Below are 12,213 nucleotides of genomic sequence, written 5' to 3'. Positions count from 1 at the left end.
GAATGCTGGGTAAATCTTTTTAAAGTCCTGTGGAAATGATAGATACAAGGCAATGGAGTTTTGGGATGGGGTGGGGGCACCAACCTGGGCCAATGACTCCTTTTACCACAATGGGGATTCATCTCTTGTATCCAGTTATGTGGCGGAGACAGGTGGAGGGGGAGAAAGAAAGAGGAAGAGACGGCGAGGAGGAAGGATGGGGAGGAGGAAGAAGTTCTTGCCCTTAGGGAGCTCCCCATTTGGGGGGGGGGGGAGTCTAGAATCACACATTTGGCAGAATGAGAGGTTCCAGGAGTGCTGGGACACATCTTCAGTCTCCTTCAGAAAAGGGGGACATTATTGTGAACAGGAGAAGTCAGGGAAGACTCCCTGGAGGAGGAGGGACTTGACCTGAGTCTTGAAATAAAGGGAGGATTGGGAGAGGGAAGGGAAGGGATTCCATATGGGTTGTGGGGTGAAGTGGGGTGAACAACATGCATGAAGCAACCGGCAAGCATGAACCTGGCATAAGCCCCAGTCAGTGAAGAGACCAGCTCAGCTAGAGCAGATGGAGGGTCCATGTGGGAGAAAAGCGTGATAATAGGTTGGGAGGGGGAGGTCTACAGATTGAGAAGGACTTGGAATAGGACTGGGCTAAGTCCAGACTATCCTATAAACAGTGAGGAACCATTGGAGCTTCTTGAGATGGAGAATGACTGGGTAAAAGTTAGCAAAACTACACTGTTTTAAAAAAAAAAACACAACAAACCCCCAAACAATTTATTCTTCTCTTCTTCCAGTTACTCACTGGATTCTATTTTTATTGAAAATTAAAAGCTGTTTGAACCACAGAAGATCATAATAAATATATGCAGGGCATCCCAAAAGTCTTAGCCCAGCTTTAAGCTTTAATGGCCTTTAAATAGCACTTACCACTGTGTCTGATATATAGCAGATGCTTGATAAATATTTATTGATAGTGATTGAAATAAATTTAATAACTCAAGAGTGCACTAAAATTTTGGGGATGCTGTACAAACAGGGATAGATCACAGTCATAACTCACATTTATATAGCCCAAGCTGTCTTCAGGTTGCAGATGATTAAACTGAGTCTCAGAGCTCTAAGTGAGTCGCTCAGAATCTCACAACTCAGAGGTATCAGATCCAGGCTTCAAAGGCAGATTTTCTGACTTTTAAGTCTTGAGTCTTTCTATTGAATCACAGTTGTATTTGCCTCCATTCATCTCCAGGTCCTTCTCCAACTCCTTAGTCCCCTTTTCCCCAGATGCTTGTGGGGGCCAATGTGCCACACCATATTAGTGGGCAGGTGAAGGAAGTAGGGTCTTTTGGTTGTTATTCCTCCAGGAGGGAGGGAGGGAGGGAGGCTGAGGGTTCCCAGGGTGGGGTGGGGGAGACCAGAAGGCAGCTCAGGAGTGGATTGTTGGTCTGTCCAGGTCTACAGATACTACTCCCTGCTGGTCTCCTTGCCTCTCCTCGCTGGTCTTGTGCTCCTGAGTCTTTGGTATCCCATGCAGCTCCTAAGAAGTTGGAGTGGGAAGATGGCAGCCAGCCCAGAGGTAACGTGGGGGTTGCTCATGCTGCCTCTGTGACATTCCAGGCAGCTTTGGAAGATGTGGGGAATAAGCTTAGCCTGTGGGTAGAGATAATAATAATAATGAGTCACATTTCTATGGCTTCACTTGGTTCCCAAACTCCCTGTGAGGAAGGATGTAGATGGATGATCATCCTGGGTTTATGGGAATGGGCCAACCTTAGATTACAAAAGTTATGTGTTAGTCCCTCTGGCTGTCAGCTCTGTGAACTTTCTATAACAACCAATCAATCAAGCATTTATTAAGCACCCACTATATACACAGCCAATAAATCCAGCAGCAAACATTAAGCACCTACTGTATGTACTATGACAACACTCTGGTAGCAAGCCTTTAGTGAGTACTGTTAAATATACTATGACAGCCAACCCAGCATCAAACTTAAGGCCCTGCTTTATATACTATCACAACCAGTCTAGTAGCAAGCACTTAGTAAGCAACTGCTGTTTACAACCAGGCACTCTGCTAGTTCTTTTTATGACAACCAAACAGAAAGACAGTAGTAACAATATTAGCTACCATTGATACAGCACTTAGCACATGCCTGAGCACTTCATAATTATCTCATTTGAGTCCCACAACAACCCTGCAGAGGGAGGGAGGGAGGGAGAGAGGGAGGTCCTATTTTGATCCCCATTTTCAGTTGAAGAAACTGAGGCAAACAGAAATAAAGTGACTTTTCCAGGGTCATACAGCCAGTGCATGTCTAAGGCTGGTTTTGAACTCAGTTCTTCCTGACACCAAGCAAAAATCCACTGGATTATCTTGCTGCCTTTTGAGCACTTGCAGTGATTAGCCAGGCATTGCATCGGACACTGGAAATGCAAAGACAAATATGAGATAGTCCCTGCTTCTAACTGATCTTAAATTCTTGGAGTTCTTGGAGTCTTTCCTTCACTTGAAGATTTTCTGGGATTCCCCATTACCTACAAGACAAAGCCAAGATTCAGCCACTCAAGGCCCTGCCATTCAAGGCTCTCCCCAATCTCATCCTTTGTGAGTTTTCCAGTTTCCTATCTCACTCCCCTGAAACCCTCTTCTCAGTTCCTCTGCCTAGAATATAGAATAGAATAGAATGGGATAGGGTGGGATAGAATCCCTCCTTGTCCCCCCCAACCCCAGCACTACCACCAATCAAATCCTTCCTGCTAGTTAAAGCTCAGGCTTCAAAGCCACCTCCTCCTTGAGGCCCTCCTTGCTTCAGTCTTCCGAACTGACCTCTCCCTCTGATTTGCTCCTGGAACACCTTGTACTTCTCTCAAGCGGATGTCACAGGTTGCCTCCTTTGGGAAGAGTTAACTTCATATATTATCTTTTATCTCCTCTTTAAAGGAAACTTGGCTCCCCCTCCCCCAGGATACTACATCCTGATAATAATGCTCAATATTCACATACTTCTTTGAGGGTTGCAAAACACTTTGCAGCAACTCTGGGAGGTAGGCATTAATTTTTTCCATTTTTTGTTGTTTTAGTCGTGTCCTACTCTATGACCCCATTTAGAATTTTCTTGGCAGAGATCCTTGGAGTGGCTTGCTATTTCCTTCTCCAGCTCATTTTTACAGATGAGGAAACTGAGACAAACAACTGAGTGACTTGCCCAAGGGATCCACAGGCCAGATTGGAACTCAGGAAGAAATCAACCAACTTGCCCAAGGTCACACAGATAGCAAGTCTAGGAGGTGAGAGTTGTATTCAGGTCTTAATGAGCTGGAGAAAGAAATGGTGAAGTATTCCAGTTATCTTTGCCAAGAAAGCTCCAAAATGGGTCACTGAGAGCTGTACACCATTGAAACAACAACAATTTACCCAGAGTCACACAGCTAATAGATATCTGAGGCCAGATTTGAACTCAAAAGATGAGACCTCCTGACTCCAGAACTGGCACTCTGTCTATTGCACCATTAACCCAAAGGTAGGATTACCACCTTGAATAATGCCATCTCACTTCTTTCTTCAATATGAGCTGACATCTTTTTAAGTTCTATAATATAAATTGCTTAATCTCTCTGAAACTCTAGAAAAACCTCTGCTACTCTAAGGTTTCTTGTTTATCTGAGCTTCTCATCCCTAGGTAACTCCCACCATCCTATTTTTCTGTTCTTGCTACAGAAAGTCATAACTGGCGTATTTCATTCCCTGCACATTCACGGTACATAACCTCAGCTGGGTTTTCCTGCTGTTCCATAATCCTTTTATTCTTCCTTTATCGATTCCCTATCTCACTCCCTGCAGACCCAATTCCAAATGCTTTTCTTTTCTCTTTCCTACCTTCACACTCCCAGGGGATGGTCACACTTCCTCCTTCCCCCCCCAAATCCAGGATCAAGGTTTCCCAGTATGATGTCCCTCTGTTCTCCTCCATCTTCTCCTCTCCTCCTTCCCTTCAGTCTCAGATAAAGAATCCCCATTCTTTACCCTGTAATCTGTTTTCTCTTTTTCCTCTGAGAACTTTTTATAATTAATACCCTTATTTTCTCATGCATCTTCAATCCTTCCCTCACCAAAGATTCTTTTCTATTTATCCATAATCATTCTTCCTAGTCCTTAAAAAATCCTTGCCTTCATTCTTCTACCCATATGACTATAGTCTCATCCTCATCTTGCTGTTAAATTTTTTGAAAAAAAAAACTGTTTATAGTAGATGTTTCCTGTTGCTCCTTCCTAATAATCTTCCCTTTCTTGACTTCAGAGATGTCATATCTTCTTAGTTCTCCAACCTTTATTTATCCTTAGCTGGCTTCTCATCCTCACCCTGACCTTTTAACATGAACATACCCTAAGGTTCATCCTTGGTCCCTCTTACCTTCTCTCACAAACTCATTTATTTATATGAGGTGAATGACCACCTTTATGAAAGTCATTTCCAGGCAACTAGGTGGCACAGTGGATAGAGCACTGGCCCTGGAGTCAGTAGTACCTGAGTTCAAATCCAGCCTCAGACACTTAATAATTACCCAGCTGTGTGGCCTTGGGCAAGCCACTTAACCCCACTGCCTTGCAAAAATCTAAAAAAAAAGTCATTTCCATGCCTGTATCCTCAGGTCTGACCTTCCTCCTGAACTCCAGAACCAAATGGAGATATCTCCAACTGGATAATGTCTTGATATCTCAAATCCAACATGCCTAAAATAAATTGTTATTTTCCAGCTAAACCTTCTACTACCTAGAGGTGGGCAGTAGAAGTAGTACAGTAGATGGAGCACTGAGTCTTGAGTCAGGAAGACCTGAATTTGAATCCAATCGTAGATGCTTAGTAAGCACATGACCCTGGGTAAGTCACTTAACCTCTGTTTGCCTCAGTTTTTTTCTAAAATGGGGATACTGATAGCACCTACCTCTCAGGGTTACTATAAGGACCAAACGAGATAACATTCGACAGGTGCTTATTCTCTTCTTCCTCCTTTTTAATGATTGTCTTTGGCCCTATTCTATACCTAGTCTTCAATGGGACTTTTCCCTCTTCCTCATATTTCATATATCTTAAGTTTCTGGGTCCTATCAATTCCTCATCTGCTATAATTAAAAGAGTTTCTTCCCTTTTTTTATCCCCTCTGTCACCACTCTGGTACAGGACTGCATGGACCACTCCTTGGATGGTGAGGATGCTCTTGTTATAGGGTTTTCTGCCCACTCCAATCCATCATCCCTTCTTCCATTTCCAAAGTAACCTCTCTCATATATAGCTCTAGATCTATCATTTCCCTGCTCAAAAGTCTTCTGTAACTCCCTATAACCTACTTAAGGGAGTTCCCACACCTCTGCTAGCATTCAAGACCCTTTTTATCTTTCTGGCTTTCTCTCATAGAATTTCCTTCTGTGCACTCGATTTCTTGGTCAACTGGATTTTTTTCCCTTCAGACACATCCTGGACTTTCCCTGATCTTACTTTAGCAGTAATGTAAACGTGAGCTGGTATTTTGCTTTCTCTGCACCTCAGTTTCTTCATTTGAAAAAGGAGGAGGGAGGAGATCTTGCAGTCATACAGTGTATGGCAGTGCTAAGGCTATATACCAGGACACTTGACTTTCATTCCCTGAGTCCTTTCACGGCCTCATGAAGCGGACACCCACCACAATGATATTGTGACAGGGTTTCTACTCTACTCAGTTATCCTTCCAAGGAAAGGGGTGGCCAGAAGTGTCTGCTCAGTTTTATGTCTTTTAAGGGCTTACTCACAGCTCTTCTGGGGCATTACTGAGATGGCAGACCAGTTGTGTGCCCCTGGGCAAGTCACTTAACCCTGTTTGCTTCAGCTTTCTAATCTGTAAAATGAGCTGGAAAAGGAAACGAATGGCAAACCACTCCAGTTTCTTTGCCAAGAAAACCCCAAACGGGATCAAGGAGAGTCAGACACGATAGAAACAACTGAACGACAACTTGAGATCCTGGAGAAAAAAAAAGATATTTATTTTTATAAAACAGTCCCTGCCCTCAAGGAGTAAAGAGGAATAATATGTAATTAACCTAGAAAGATAGTTGGAACAGGGAATAGGAGAGACTGAAAGCCTTAAATGATAAATGGATGAATTTATATTTTATACGGGAAGTAGTTGGGAGATATTGATCTTGAACAGGGGAGTAATAAGATCAGACTTAATGCTTTAACCCATCAATTAGACATCATTGCAGAAGGTGGATTGGGGAGGGGAGGGATTGGATGCAGGCTGGACCAATTTGGAGTCTAATGCATTAATCTAAGATGAGGGGGGTCTGAACTGGGTGGAGTCTGTGAGCAGGGAGGAAAGGATAGATACAAGAGATGTTTTGGAAATGGAAGAGTCAGGGACACAGAGCAGAAGCTAATTCTAAGGCTGTGACTGGAGGTGACTGAAGGGGGGGGGGAGATAGTGTGTCCTGGGGCAAATATTTTTCAAAGCTTCTGACCTGTGAGAAGGTGGGAGGAGCCGTTATCTCTTTGGGGCTTTCTTCTGAGTTTGGGTTTTTTTTCTGTTTTACAGAGAATATAAGGACTCCTTGTCTCTTCTCCTTTCTTCATTTACTTCCCCTTCAAATCCGGAAAGGAAAGGAAAATCTCCCCTTATATAAACCCTTTAGTACAAAAGGATTAGGCCTCAAAACATGGACATATTAATGGACCTGACCCTGAAATATGGGAATGAGGGGACTAGGGGAGATAAGGGCAGGGAGAGTTGCTAAGGCAATAACTATATAATCTCAAGTGTTTGGGGGACAAAGGGCCAGACCAGATGGAGTAAGGAACCCACCCTGTGGGTCCCAGGCCCTTCTCCCAATAGCAAAAAGTTGTGAATGGGATTTTGCCAAATCCTCTTAGCCTGGTGTTCTTGCCTGGCCCCGGTGGAGATGTTCCAGGCCAAAGGCATGAGGCCTGGAATGACCCCATTGCCTAACTCTCTGCTATAGCTACTGAGTCCTACTGGCTAGATGTGGACTCCCTCAGGAGGCTAACTCACCTTCAATCCAAGAGCCTCAGCCTTCATGATCATGGCAGGAAGGGGGTGGGAGAACAACAGAAGCAGGTGGAGGACTGGCTATAGATAGATACTAAGAGGAAATCTGGCAACTAACTGGTGCTGTTGGATGTGTAGCTGTTGGCCAGGAGTGGCTTGTCCTGGGGTAGAGTCATTTAAAAAAGGGATTCACCCAAAAAAAGGGGGAACTCACTCAGTTTAAGCAGAATCTCAGCATAAAGGCGGGGGAGGAAGTAGCTAACGTCTAAAGGCCTACATCTGTTAGTAGTGAAAACACCTGTCTACTATGAATTCAAATCATTTTTGTATTTGTTGGACTTTCAAAACTCTTTTCTAATTTACACTACCTTTCCCCCATAGCTTGCTGAATGAATGAAACTTGACCAAATCAATCAATCAATAAAATACAATCAATTGAGTGCCTATTATGAACCAGAACCTACTGAGACTATAAAGCCAAGATAGTTTCTGTCCCTGAGAAACTCATCCAGTAATGGGGACAACAAGCACATAACTATTGTATAAACAAGATATATATACATATATATATATATATGTACATATATATATATATATATATATATATATGCACATACAGGATAAATTGGGAATTCTCTAAGGCAGAAGCTGGAAACCTCTGGCCTATAGGCCATATTGGTGTTACCAAGGCAACTGCTAACAGAACTCAAAATTCAATAACTCTAAAGGCTTTTTAGGGATGAATTAATTAATTAATTGTTGGACCAATATTTGGTCCAACAGGCAAATGATTTTCTAAATATCCAAAAGGTCCTTGGCAGAAAAAGGTTCCCCACCCCTGCTTTGGGGAAGATTCAAAGTTTAAGGAGGACTGAGATAGGCTTCTTAGAGAAGATGGGATTTCAGCTGGGACTGGAAGGAAGTCAGGGTAGCCAGAAGGTAGAGATGAGGAGGGAGAAAGTTCTAGGCATTGGGAACAGTTGGTAAAAATACTCCAAATCAGGAGTTGGGGTATCTTCATGAAGAATCTGTGAAGGGGAATAAGGTCTAAGAAGAATGGAAAGATACAAAGAGACCCGTGATGACTTTGAAAGCCAAACAAATATTTGATCCAGTGATTGAAGGGATGGACAAGGGAAGGAGTGATATGGTCAAACGTGTCCTTTACCATAATAATCTATAAATCTCCTTCGAGTATCTATAATCATAACAAAAATAACCTTTGAGTTCAGATCTATTATATCATTACTGCATGGAACTCCCAGGATGGAAAAATCTATTTTTAAAGAGAGGCAACCCTCCCCTGTACTTTTAAAGCCTAGGGGTGAACTGAAGGGCTAAGTGACCTACTGGCCTTCTCATAGCTATCCTTTGTCCAAAGTAGGCTTTGAATTCAGGTCTTCTTGAGGCCAAACTGGTCCTCTAATCCACTAAGCTGCTTTTCCCATCTCTTACTGCCTCTGTGACATTGGGAAGTCACTTCAAATGGCCAGTGATCTCAACTGGGCTTAGTCAAGGTCCAGGACAGGATCAGGGAAAGAGAGGGAGATGAAAGTAGATATAGGCAGAGGAGGTAGTGCTAGACTGGGTGGGAGTAGAGCTTCTGCCAAGCCAAAGGTCCTCAACTAACAGGAATTCAACTATTCCAACAGACTTGTGAATCCCAAAGAGGATATTTGTAAAAGGATGGAATATCTGAATGCTAATGTGATTTCAATTCTAAATTCTTTACTCTCTGGAGGATAACAACAACATTCTGTACCATGCTATGGGCAACTAGTTGGCAGTTCTTCATAATAAGAACCTTTAACTTTTTGTCCCCAATGAGTCATTTCAGATGATGTCCCTTGTTATCATGTGCTCTCTCTGCAGGTGATGAAGGAAAGCTATTATAGAGACTATCTCCGGCACATTCTTAGTGGGAAGAGATCAAAAAACAGGTAGAGAGTCTCATCTTCCATTATGCCCCCATAGTCTCATTTGGGATCAAGACAGGCAGAAGTGGAGGAGCTGGGAGAAGGGGCAGCTTAGAGGGTTGTGCTGGCCTGAGGGAGGACAAAGCTTCTGTCCAGAGTAAGTTTGGACCTCCACTCAACTCTAATGAGGATCTTTCTACTCCATCAGCTTTGGGACAGGTATGTATAAGGTCGGGGGGAACCCTAAAGAAAGGGTCATGTCTCCTCCATCAGGACAAGCTCTCCCTCGGGAAGGGATTGAGTCTCTTCCTTATATCTCCCTCCTGGGAGTGCCCAATGTAGAGCGTGGTCCATAGTTACCAAACGTATCACCAGGAATATGGCCTGCCTGCCCCCTAGAACTGCTTTTTTTTAATTCATTTTGCACCAGACCATCTTTGTCTCTGTTTCTCATTTCTAGTTCCATGGTGACCAATTCAAGCTTTCCATCCCGGTTCTTGTTCTATTGCCTCTCTTATATCTACATTCCACAGCGAGGTACTGTATTTTGGGGGTCTGGGGGTGGGGTTGGTGATGGTACCTGGAGGACTCATGTTTATTGATTCCCTCCCCACTGCCACTCTGCTTCCAGCCTCAAGAAGCCATCCATTTTGGCTTTCTAAGGAAAGCCATCTGGGAAGGAGCTGCTGCTTCAATAAACATGGGCATTACCAAGTCTTTCTTAATGGCTCTCCCAACCCTTCCAAACCACCCCCTCCAAATCATGGGGAGATTCCTCTCATCCCTGACCTGATCTGAGTGTAGTTAATATGATAGAGAAGTCAGCACAGGCTATTGAAGTGTGTGGGTGGGTTAAATGGTAATCCAGAGTCTGGATTTCCTTCCTTCTTTTTCTTAATCAACACACATTTATGAAGTGCTTGCTGTATACAGAGAGATAGTTTCAATAAGATACAGACATTGACCTTGGAGGTTATGATATGATACCAATGCAGATGGATCATTTATTGGATGAATGTGTTTGTGTGTTGGGGGAGGCCAGGGTGATCAAGGAAGACTTCCTGGAAGAACTGGGTTTTAAGCACTAAGGATTTCAGCAGGTAAGGCATAAGAAAGATATAGAGATTACCCAAAGGTTCTTGGTTTTATCAGATCAGGATCAGAATACTGCCTTCACCAGAAGGGTGATGGGTTTATAAGTGAGGGTTCATGAAAGGAAGGTCTCAAGGCCCAAGAGATGCTCTAATGTCACTCCCATTCTCCTTTACAGACTGATCAGTCTTGAAATAATTTTCTTTCTCTTTAAGGATCTTTCACAGAATCCTTTCTAGCTTGGGAACTGGAAAAACCTTTAAGAATCCAAGGTTATTTCCATGGCACTGTGAGACTTTATGAATGGTGCCCAGTTAGGGGTTAACATAAAGAGTTAGAGGATTTAGATTTAAATCCCTTATCTGCCCTTTACTGCCAATATGACTGTGGTAAACTAAAGAACACAGGCAAGTTGGTACAAGGCTTAGAGACTGGTACTAGTGAGGCCAGAAGCCCGTATGGATACCAGCATTGGTCCTAGATTGAGTCTGTGTAGACTTCTGGGAACACTGAGTAGGTTTTCATCACTCTGACCTTCCCTTTGGGGACTGCAGGTTTTCGGCTGCCCTTGAAGCTCATCCTTTCAGCTACCTTGGCATCGATCACAATTTACCAGGTACGCCCCCTGCTTTCCCACCTTTACACTCTCTTTTCATCTGTACCCCCTTGCCCTTACCGTCCCCATTCTACCTCATTCCTCTACAAGGAACCATTCTCATTCCTAAGAAGATGGCATTCTTCAAGTAGAAAGCAAATGCATAGAGATAAGTCAGTACAAACATTTTACAAAATCAACAAAAAGGATTGATTTCCCTGGGCACTGTGGCCTGAGTTCATTCACCTGTTAGTGATCATACACCCTCAAGCTCAAGTAATCACAGAATCTCAGTTTTAGATTCCAACTCATATCCAACCAAAAATTCTGTCTTCACTATCCAATGTTATTCATTGATATCCCTGAGTCTTTCAAACTTTGGGTGAAGACTTTTATAATGAGGGCAGAACAACTATATCCTGAAAAAGTCCATTCAACTTTGGACTTTAAGCAGAAACAGGACAACCACTGGTGGCACATATTAAAGTGGGGATTCCTTTAGAATTTAGGAGCTACTGTACTTAGATTCTTCTTTTTTATTCTTCCTCACCCCTTTTCAAAATTTTGTTATTTTTATATCTTTTTTTCTTTTGGTGCATTTTTTCTAATTATATGTAGAGATAGTTTTCAACATAAATTTTTGTAAAATTTTCTCCCTCTCTCCCTTTCCTCTTCCCTCCCCAAGACAATAAACAATCTGAAATAGGTTTTATATGTGCATTGATTGATATTCTTATTACATTAGGCTTAAATCTGTCTTTGTGTAGCAACCAGTCTTTGATCATAATTCTGCCTTCTAGGACCATGCAAAACACATTTCTGCCATATGAGATAATATTTGTAAAGTGTTTAATTAACATTCCCTTTCCTCATGACAGCCCTTCAAATACTTGAAAACAGCTATGTAGTGGGTAGAACTGGGTTTGGCATCAGAAAGCTCTGAATCCAAATCTGTCTCAGCCACTGGATAGCTGCATGACTCTAGACAAATTAGAATCTCTCTCTGCCTCAGTTTCCTCATCTCTATTGTGGGAATAATTATAGCACCTACCTCTCAGGGTTATTGTGAGGAGCAAATGAGACTGACCCACATGAACCTCAATGTATATTGTATACAACCCAGGAAACTATCATAATCCTCTTGAGGCTTTTCTTCTTCTGCCCATATATCCCATATTCTATCAATAGATCTTTCCATGGCTAGGCTTCATGGTCTTTCATTATGCTGTTTGCCCTCCAGCTTGTTAATATTCATCCTAAAATATGGTCCCTGGAAATGAACATACTCTAGGTATGATCTAGCCAGGGCAGAGTGCAAGGGAGTCTTCATCTCCCTCACCAGAAGCCTTCCTTTAATCATTGGCATGGGAGGTGTTTTCTGCTTCCCTTGCCCCAGGGAAGGAGAGGAAAAAGAACTCATCAAAATAATATCACAGTTCGTGCACATTTACTACAAAGAAAGAACAATTCATCCCAACACTTAGTTCACCCCCACAACAGATAGGCATTTTTCTCTAAATAGAGTCCTCAAAAAGCCCTCTATTGAAGAGTCAGTGTCTGGATTTTCTGAGGCCCAGATGGCCAGTA

At 42.7% G+C, this 12,213-nt stretch overlaps 1 protein-coding gene across 2 annotated transcripts in view; it reads left to right on the top strand.

Moving 5' to 3' along the window:
* Positions 1 to 12,213, top strand: part of STRA6 (signaling receptor and transporter of retinol STRA6) — a 73,828-nt gene that overhangs the window by 43,854 nt on the left and 17,761 nt on the right. For both annotated transcript variants that reach the window (XM_074232691.1, XM_074232692.1), the window contains exons 7-10: positions 1,436 to 1,558; positions 8,896 to 8,963; positions 9,400 to 9,476; positions 10,586 to 10,647. In XM_074232691.1, the coding sequence (XP_074088792.1) occupies positions 1,436 to 1,558; positions 8,896 to 8,963; positions 9,400 to 9,476; positions 10,586 to 10,647 (330 nt within the window). The remainder of the gene's footprint in view (positions 1 to 1,435; positions 1,559 to 8,895; positions 8,964 to 9,399; positions 9,477 to 10,585; positions 10,648 to 12,213) is intronic.

This window comes from Macrotis lagotis, chromosome 4 (assembly GCF_037893015.1).
Source record: "Macrotis lagotis isolate mMagLag1 chromosome 4, bilby.v1.9.chrom.fasta, whole genome shotgun sequence".
In the NCBI taxonomy this organism is placed as follows: domain Eukaryota; kingdom Metazoa; phylum Chordata; class Mammalia; order Peramelemorphia; family Peramelidae; genus Macrotis; species Macrotis lagotis.
The sequence above is the reverse complement of the archived record's forward strand: the minus strand, read 5'-3'. Positions and strand labels throughout refer to the sequence as shown.